Here is a 7835-nt window from a genome sequence, read left to right as displayed (position 1 = left end):
CTGTGTTGCTGTTTACTGAATATTTTTGTCAACACTGCCTTTTTTTTTTTTTTTGACAGAGTCTCTCTGTCACTCAGGCTGGATGCAGTGGCGAGATCATGGCTCACTGCAGCCTCGACCTCCCGGCCTCAAGCGATCCTCCCACCTCAGCCTCCCGAGTAGCTGAGAATACAGGCATGAGCCACCGCACCCGGCCTACACCGACGTTTATAAACTTGGCGTCATTACGTTGTCATGAGCAGTGCAGAGGTAATCACAAAAACGTTTACCGTGGAAACAAAGCAAAGCTTCTTCAGTTCTGCTGAGGTTCCCCTGACTGCCAGAGCCTCGAGTCGGCCTGCGTTGGTTTAGAAGGAACGTTCGGATTTGTTCCCAGGGTGTTACAGGCATCCTAGCGCCACACAGAGCGTACCCTCGGAGGGACCGACAGGTAATTAGAGAGGGAACAACTCACATTCTCCCGAGCTCAGCCGCCACGCCCCGCCCCGCCACGCCCCCTGCTGCACCACGCCCCCTCGCAGCCCCGCACTGCGCCTGCGCAGTAGCTCTTACGCCAGTTCGAGCTCCACCCCCTCTCAGAGAGAACATTGGCCTTGGGGGCGGGGCTTGGGCACAAGATGGCCGCTGCGCGCCCAGAGGCCCAGAGTCCGAGCTCACCGACCCCGGAGTCGCGATCCCAGGAGCCACTGGACCTGGTGCGGGCAAGGAAGGGGCCTGGGCGTGTGGCTCGAGGTGGGAGGAGGTCGTAGTGTAGGGGGCGGGTCCGGGGCGTGGCCTATGAGGGGGTGGGCGGGGGAGGTATTTAGTGCTGTGGCCCTGGGGGTGGGGCTTCTTGGGGTTTCGCGAGGGGCGGGGCAGGGGAGGAGACTGTGCCATGGTGGGCGGGGTGGGGGAGGGACCTATGGGTGGTGGGCGGGGCCTGGATGGGGCGGAGTCTGAGGACGGTGTTGTCTTGTGGGGCGGGTTTGGGTCCAGGGAAAGGGGCTTACCAGGGATAATTTGCATAATTTGGGTGGAGCCTTGTAAGGGGCGGGGCCTCATAAATTCTAGGGCTAATTCTAGGGTAGAAGGTTGGGAAGGTGACCCTGAAAAACGTGGGGGATTATGATTGGAGCACCTACGTTGGGGTAGGGGATAATTCTTCAAGGGTCTTAGTGATGCTTCTCGAATGCCCAAGGGAGAATTTGGGGGTAGAAGTGGGTGGTCTAGGTGACTTTGGAACTTCCTCCACGTTCCCCCACTCAGAATTAGACTAATTGAGGACATTCATTCATTCAACAAACATTTACTGAGCTCCTACTTCGGCTCTGTAAATAGAGAAGTGACCAAGACAGACAAGGGCTGTGTTCTTTTGGAGCCTGCAGTCTCTTGAGAGGAGAGAGACAATAAAGGAGAGTTACTGTGATATGTTCTATAAAGGAAATAAAAATTAAGCCAATTTCTATAAATTGAGCCAAGAGTGGGGGTGAGGCAGCTAAATTTAGACGAGAGAAGTCAGCTGGGTGCCGGCTTATGTTTAAGCTGGGGTCAGAGAGATAAGTGGAGCTACATCGCCACACATATTATAGTGGCGATTTGGGATAAGTCATTTGGAGCCATTGGAGGGTTTTGAGTGCGAAAAATGACTTGATCTGATTTACATTTTCAAAAGACCTTCAGGCTATTCCTGGGAGGTGGGTTACAAGCCAGCAGAAGTAGGAACAGAGATGCCCTTGGGTTTTTCAATTTTGGAGGCGCCAAGTGATGGGGCTTTAACTAGGGTGGAGGAGAAAAGGTGGGATCCATGATATATTTTGGACAGGAGAGGAAATGTTGATGAGGATACAACAGAATCCTGGAGGATGGGCCGGGCGCGGCGGCTCACGCCTGCAATCCCAGCACTTTAGGAGGCAGAGCCAGAAGGATCTCTTGAGCCCAGTAGTTGGAGACCAGCCTGGGCAACATAGTGGGACTCCCTCTACATTAAAAATAATAATAATAATTTTTGTTTGTTTGTTTTGCTGTCTAAGATGGAGTCTTGTTCTGTCGCCTGAGCTGGAGGGCAGTGGCATGATCACATCTCACTGCAACCTCCACCTCCTGGGTTCAAGCGATTCTCGTGTCTTAGTCTCCCGAGTAGCTGGGATTACAGGCAGCAGCCACAACACCTGGCTAATTTTTGCATTTTTAGTAGAAACGGTATTTGCCATGTTGGCCAGGCTGGTTTCGAACTCCGACCTCAGGTGATCTGCCTACCTCAGCCTCCCAATGTGCTGGTATTACAGGCCTGAGCCACTGTGCCCAGCCAGAAATAATTTTTTTTTTAACTAGCTGGATGTGGTGGTGCATGCCTGTAATCCCAGCTACTCAGGGAGATGAAGTGGGAGGATCGCTTGAGCCCAGGAGGTCAAGGTTGCAATAAGCCACGATCGCGCCAGGGCAACAGAGTGAGGCCCTGTCTGAAAATAACAGAGGAGCCCAAGCTTTAATAATTGGGGCGTGCTGGGGCGGTCCTGAGGCAGGTTCCACAGGCTCCTCTTTCTTCTCCTCTTGCCCAGGTCCTGGTGCCTGATGACTGCCGGCCTGGCACACCCCCGAGTGACCTCATCGAGATCCAGGTGGTGAAGGTGACGGACACCACGCTGGTCCCTGAGCCCCCGGAGCCAGGTTCTTTCCACTGTGCCTTGTGCCCTGCTGCCTTCCGGCTGGTTTCGGAGCTGCTGTTCCACGAACATGGCCACTTGGCTGGGGCCGAGGGAGGCGGGCAGGGTGGGGACCCGAGCCGGTGCCACGTGTGCGGCCACAGCTGCCCGGGCCCCGCCAGCCTGCGCGCGCACTACAGCTTGCACACGGGGGAGCGGCCCTACCGCTGCGCGCTCTGCCCCCGCGCCTTCAAGGCCTTGGCGCCCCTGCTCCGGCACCAGCACCGGCACGGGGTGGAGCCGGGCACCTCTCAGAGGCCTCCGGACGCAGCGGCCGTTGCAGAACAGAGGCCCGGGGTGGCCCCGGAGAGGGCGGAGGTGGTGATGGCGGCGGCGGCGGCGGGCGCAGCGGTGGGGAAGCCTTTTGCCTGCAGGTTCTGCGCCAAGCCCTTCCGCCGCTCCTCAGACATGCGAGACCACGAGCGCGTGCACACTGGCGAGCGGCCATACCATTGCGGCATCTGCGGCAAGGGCTTCACCCAGTCCTCGGTGCTTAGCGGCCACGCCCGCATCCACACTGGCGAGCGCCCGTTCCGCTGCACGCTCTGCGACCGCACCTTCAACAACTCCTCCAACTTCCGCAAGCACCAGCGCACCCACTTCCACGGGCCGGGGCCGGGGCTAGGAGACTCTGGAGGCCAGCTGGGCTCGTCGGCGGCTGAGGGGTCGGGGAGCAGGTGTGGGGTAGGGGACCCTGCGGAGGAGGGACGGGGGGAGACCGCGAAGGTGAAGGTGGAGGCCGACCAGTAGGCTGCAGACCAGGGACGTGGGTTAGTTAAGGCGGAGGTAGGAGGCCGACCCGGGGAGGGGGACGGGGGTGGGGAAACGGAGGCAGGGGACAGAAGAGGGGAGATTGGGGGAGAGATGACAGCTGCAGGGATGGTTGTGAGCCGCTAGTGATGGAGAGCAGAGGGAGAGGGCCAGGCTCCAGACTCCCACACGCCCACACAGCACCTCTGCCAGGCCTAGGAGAGGACAGGTGCAGCTCTTGCAGCTCTGCGGGTGTGCGGCCAAAGGCAAGGCCCACGGGCTGGATGTCTCTTCCCCGACTGCCTCTTGGTTGGCTTGCCCTTGTGCAAGACCCAGCCTGTCACGACAGAGCCTGGGCACTTCAGAGGAGGAGCCAGGATCGAATGGAAGGGGGGAATTGGGGTCCACCATAGTGTTCTGCTCTGGTCCTCCATGGGTGGACCAGGATGGAGTCTCTTGCCTACCTCACTGCATTGCACTGGACCTGGGATGCCTATCCACCCTCAGGCAGAAGACACTCACCAGGTTATCTGTGAAGAGACTCTGGGATCCCATCACCTCAAAGCCAGAGGGTCCCCAAGTCACCGCTGAGAGCACTTGAGCCTCAAGGATGTAAGCCTGACCATAGGATCTTGACTCCAACAGCGGCAAACCCCACCCCCACCCCCACCCCCATTGTGGTCCGTCCTTAACCCATCCACTCTTCTTCGGAGGCAACTGAGAACACATAAAGCAAGCAGCTACCTAGCATCCCCCTCCTAAAGCTTTAGACTCAGAGCCCAGGGTCCCCCACAAGCCTCAAGGTAGCCTCAGGTTTCTCTAATTTCCTCCACTCCCAGTTCGAAGCAAACAGCTTACTGCCTAGTCCCCGCCAATCCCAAGGGCGGGCGGGCTGGCTGATGGCAGCATGGTGGGCTGGCCTGGGTGTGGAGTGAAAGAGTCACTGTGGTGGGGGCGAGAGGAGGACTTGGGAGCTGGAGGTGTGACACCTTCAGTTCTGTTCCTATTAAAGGACCTTCTGAAGGGCTTCTCTGTCGGTCTTGTATTCGGATTGTCCACTTTGGGGAGTTGGGGGAGGAGGGGGCCACACCATGGTTTTGCCACCAGCAGTGAGTTGCATCATATCTTCCTCCAAGCTTCTGTTTCCCCATCCTCAGAATGGGGGGTGAATAGGCCCCACTGTGGTTACGTGTTATGTGGTTCAGCTGTAGGAGAGGGGGGTCAGGGAAGTTTGGCAAAAGCACACTCAATGTGCTTTGCATGCTTGTTGAGTGAGAGCCTCTGACTTGCACACCTTTCTGTTCACCCAGTGGGCCCCATGAGATAACTCACAGGCAACTCACAATGTGAACAGAACTCATTCCATTTTCCTCAAAGAAACCTCCATGCTTCTGATGTCACTGGCACCACCACCCAAGCTGGATACCTGGGCAGGTTTAAACCTTCTTCATCCTCATTCTTGTGTCCAATCCCTTATCAGTTTCCCTCAGTTGAGCCAGTTAATATCTTTGGAACTGGAACGTGTTTTCGGCATCACTACACTTGTAGACAACAGTGGTCTCACACACAGACAACTGCACAGCAGTCCAATGCCTGCATTTTTTTTTTTTTTCTTTGAGATGGAGTTTTGCTCTTGTTGCCCAGGCTGGAGTCCAATGGCACAATCTCTGCTCACTGCAACCTCTGCCTCCTGGATTCAAGCAATTCTGCCTCAGCCTCCTGAGTAGCTGGGATTACAGGTGGGCGCCATCACGCTCAGTTCATTTTTGTATTTTTAGTAGAGATGGGGTTTCATCATGTTGGCCTGGCTGGTCTCAAATTTCTTACCTCAGGTGATCTACTCGCCTCGGCCTCCCAAAGTGTTGGGATTACAGGCGTGAGCCACTGCGCCCGGACACCTGCCCTCTTCATTCTCCATATGGCATCCACGCAGATCCTTGTCACCAAGCCACAGCTCCTTGTGGCTTTGAGACGATTTGGAAATGTGAATGCCTACAGGAGCTGGGTGAAAATGTAAATACACGAGCAAGACAGCCAGGTTCGAGGGGAAAATATCAGCAACATGAAATAATGGCGATTGCCACCAGGTCTCAGAATTGGTATTCAACAAATTGGAGAGTGCCTCTTCAGAAGAGGGTAATGGCTGCTCAGCTCCGGAACACAGATTGGGTTGCCACATCTTCCAGTTTCTTTCAGAAGTTCCATTAGTTCACATTATGTAAAATCTTTTGATTTCCCAATGTTGGCAGTCAAGTCAAACTTTTTTAAAAATGCACAGACTAAACAAAAATGTGTTGGTGGTCATATTCGGCCTTGCAGCTGCCAGTTTCCAGCCTCTAGCCTATAAAATCACCCAAGCCCCACAGTTTGGAATTCAAGACCCTTCAGGGTTTAGCCCCCAAGAACCCAACCTCCAGCCATACTAATCTGTCTTAAATGCTCCAGAATAGCAGGGTTTAGTTCAACACACTAAACTCTCCGCCTGGAAATCTTTGCCACTTCTTTTTTTTTTTTTTCATATTTATTTATTTTTTTGAGACAGAGCCTTGCTCTGTCGCCCAGGATGGAGTGCAGCGGCATGATCTCGGCTCACTGCAAGCTCCGCCTTCTGGGTTCATGCCATTCTCCTGCCTCAGCCTCCCCTGTAGCTGGGACTACAGGCGCCCGCCACCTGCTCCCACCACCACACCCGGCTAATTTTTTGTATTTTTAGTAGAGACAGGGTTTCACCGTGTTAGCCAGGATGGTCTGGAGCTCCTGACCTCGTGATCCACCTGCCTAGGCCTCCCAAAGTGCTGGGATTACAGGCATGAGCCACCGTACCCGGCCTCTTTGCCACTTCTTTACCTGGAAAACTCCAGTTGGTTTATGTCATCGTTCAGGGATCACCTTCTCCCCAAGAAGCTTTTCTAGCCCCCCTTCCACTCTGACAGGTGACTCCTCTGTGCTCCCTCAAGCCCTAGTGATACTTCCAAGTCCCTTACACTGTGAGGCTCCATTTCCATGTTACTGCTGAACCCTGAACCCTGGGGGCACTGGCACAACGTCTGTCTCATGCTGGGTCTTCAGCATTAGAACATGGAGCCACACAGGGTAGCTGCTCTCCCATGGGTCACACAGGACTCACCCAAGCAGCGCTCTTACCTAGTTTCATCTTCAAGTTTTTTTTCCTTTTTTTTTTTTTTTTTTTTGAGATGGAATCTCGCTCTTGTCGCCTAGGCTGGAATGCAGTGGCGCAATCTCAGCTCACTGCAACCTCCACCTCCTGGGTTCAAGTGATTCTCCTGCCTCAGCCTCCCGAGTAGCTGGGATTACAGGCGCCCGCCACCACGCCCAGCTAATTTTTGTACTTTTAGTAGAAAGGATGGTTCACCATGTTGGCCAGACTGGTCTCGAACTCCTGACCTCAGGTGATCTGCTCGCCTTGGGCTCCCAAAGTACTGGGATTACAGGCATGAGCCACTGCACCTGGCCTCATCTTCAAGTTTCTGTACTGAAGTACTCTGGGACTGAAGTCCAAATTATTTATTTGTTGAGATGGAGTCTCACTCTGTCACCCAGGCTGGATGCAGTGGTGTGATCTCAGCTCACTGCAGTCTCTGCCTCCTGAGTTCAAGTGATTCTCCTGCCTCAGCCTCCTGAGTAGCTGGGATTACAGGCGCCCACCACCATGTCCAGCTAAGTTTTGTATTCTTAGTAGAGATGGGGTTTCACCACTTTGGCCAGGCTGGTCTCAAACGCCTGACCTCAAGTGATCTGCCCACCTCGGCCTCCCAAAGTGCTGGGATTACAGGTGTGAACCACCATGCCTGGCCTGGAGTCCAAATTCTGTGGATTTTTGAGATGTCCCTGGAGCACCTTTGTTCTTCAGGACCCCAGGCCCTTCTCCTAACAAATGAGATAACTAAACACACATTGCCAGGCATACATCTCGCCGTTCCCAGAGCCAACATGAGAGCTGTGAACGGGCTTTTGAATCTCCCAATCATTATCCTGGAGGACAAGTGCTAAGAGGGAGCTGTATCATGACCATCACTCTGCACATGGTTGTGAGGCAGCCACGGCAGCCGGATGGGAGTTCTCTTTCGTGTTACTTGAGGCCAAGGGGCACGTCCAATTCATCTGTTTCCCCAGTGCCCAGCTCAGGGCCTGGCAGGCAGGAGGCATCCGGAAGTGGTGGTGGAGTGAACAAAGGCTGAAAGCATCCAGAAGGGGAAGAGTCGGGGCATGTTAAGTCAGTTCCTGAGATCAGACACTTACCTGTCTTGTCCATCTCCATTTGCCCAGCTCAGACTAACGCTGGGAATACAGCAAATCCTCAGTAAGTCCCTGTTGAATGAGAGTGAGAGACAGAGGCGCCCGGCATCAAAATTGCAGAGGAAACAAGTTTTAACTTTGTGCTTT

At 54.7% G+C, this 7835-nt stretch overlaps 1 protein-coding gene across 5 annotated transcripts; it reads left to right on the top strand.

Annotated features, from left to right (window-relative positions):
* The first annotated feature begins 584 nt into the window (after positions 1-584).
* On the top strand, positions 585-7813 carry ZNF784 (zinc finger protein 784). 5 transcript variants are annotated; one of them, XR_010132066.1, is made up of 5 exons: positions 585-695; positions 2538-3358; positions 3939-4043; positions 5051-5444; positions 7719-7813. XR_010132066.1 is itself a non-coding variant. In XM_055370622.2 (4 exons), the coding sequence occupies exons 1-3, from the start codon at positions 618-620 to the stop codon at positions 4030-4032; spliced, it is 993 nt and encodes a 330-aa protein (XP_055226597.1). In that variant the 5' UTR covers positions 585-617; the 3' UTR covers positions 4033-4043; positions 5051-6612. The 5 variants fall into 5 exon arrangements, 2 of the variants coding, with proteins under 2 accessions (XP_055226597.1, XP_004061535.1); XR_010132065.1 differs by having other exon boundaries at positions 5051-5567; positions 7724-7813; XR_010132064.1 differs by lacking the exon at positions 7719-7813 and having other exon boundaries at positions 5051-5170; positions 5264-6612.
* Positions 7814-7835: the final 22 nt, after the last annotated feature.

Source organism: Gorilla gorilla, chromosome 20 (genome assembly GCF_029281585.2).
Source record: "Gorilla gorilla gorilla isolate KB3781 chromosome 20, NHGRI_mGorGor1-v2.1_pri, whole genome shotgun sequence".
In the NCBI taxonomy this organism is placed as follows: Eukaryota; Metazoa; Chordata; class Mammalia; order Primates; family Hominidae; genus Gorilla; species Gorilla gorilla.
This window is presented reverse-complemented; position numbering and strand designations above follow the sequence as displayed.

Bases quoted from the DNA above. Each gene is read 5' to 3' on its own strand.
- ZNF784 (XM_055370622.2), top strand. From the start codon at position 618: ATGGCCGCTGCGCGCCCAGAGGCCCAGAGTCCGAGCTCACCGACCCCG. The intron at 696-2,537 runs GTGCGGGCAAGG...CCTCTTGCCCAG, and splicing joins CCCAGGAGCCACTGGACCTG to GTCCTGGTGCCTGATGACTG. The intron at 3,359-3,938 runs GTGTGGGGTAGG...ATCCACCCTCAG, and splicing joins GCTGAGGGGTCGGGGAGCAG to GCAGAAGACACTCACCAGGT.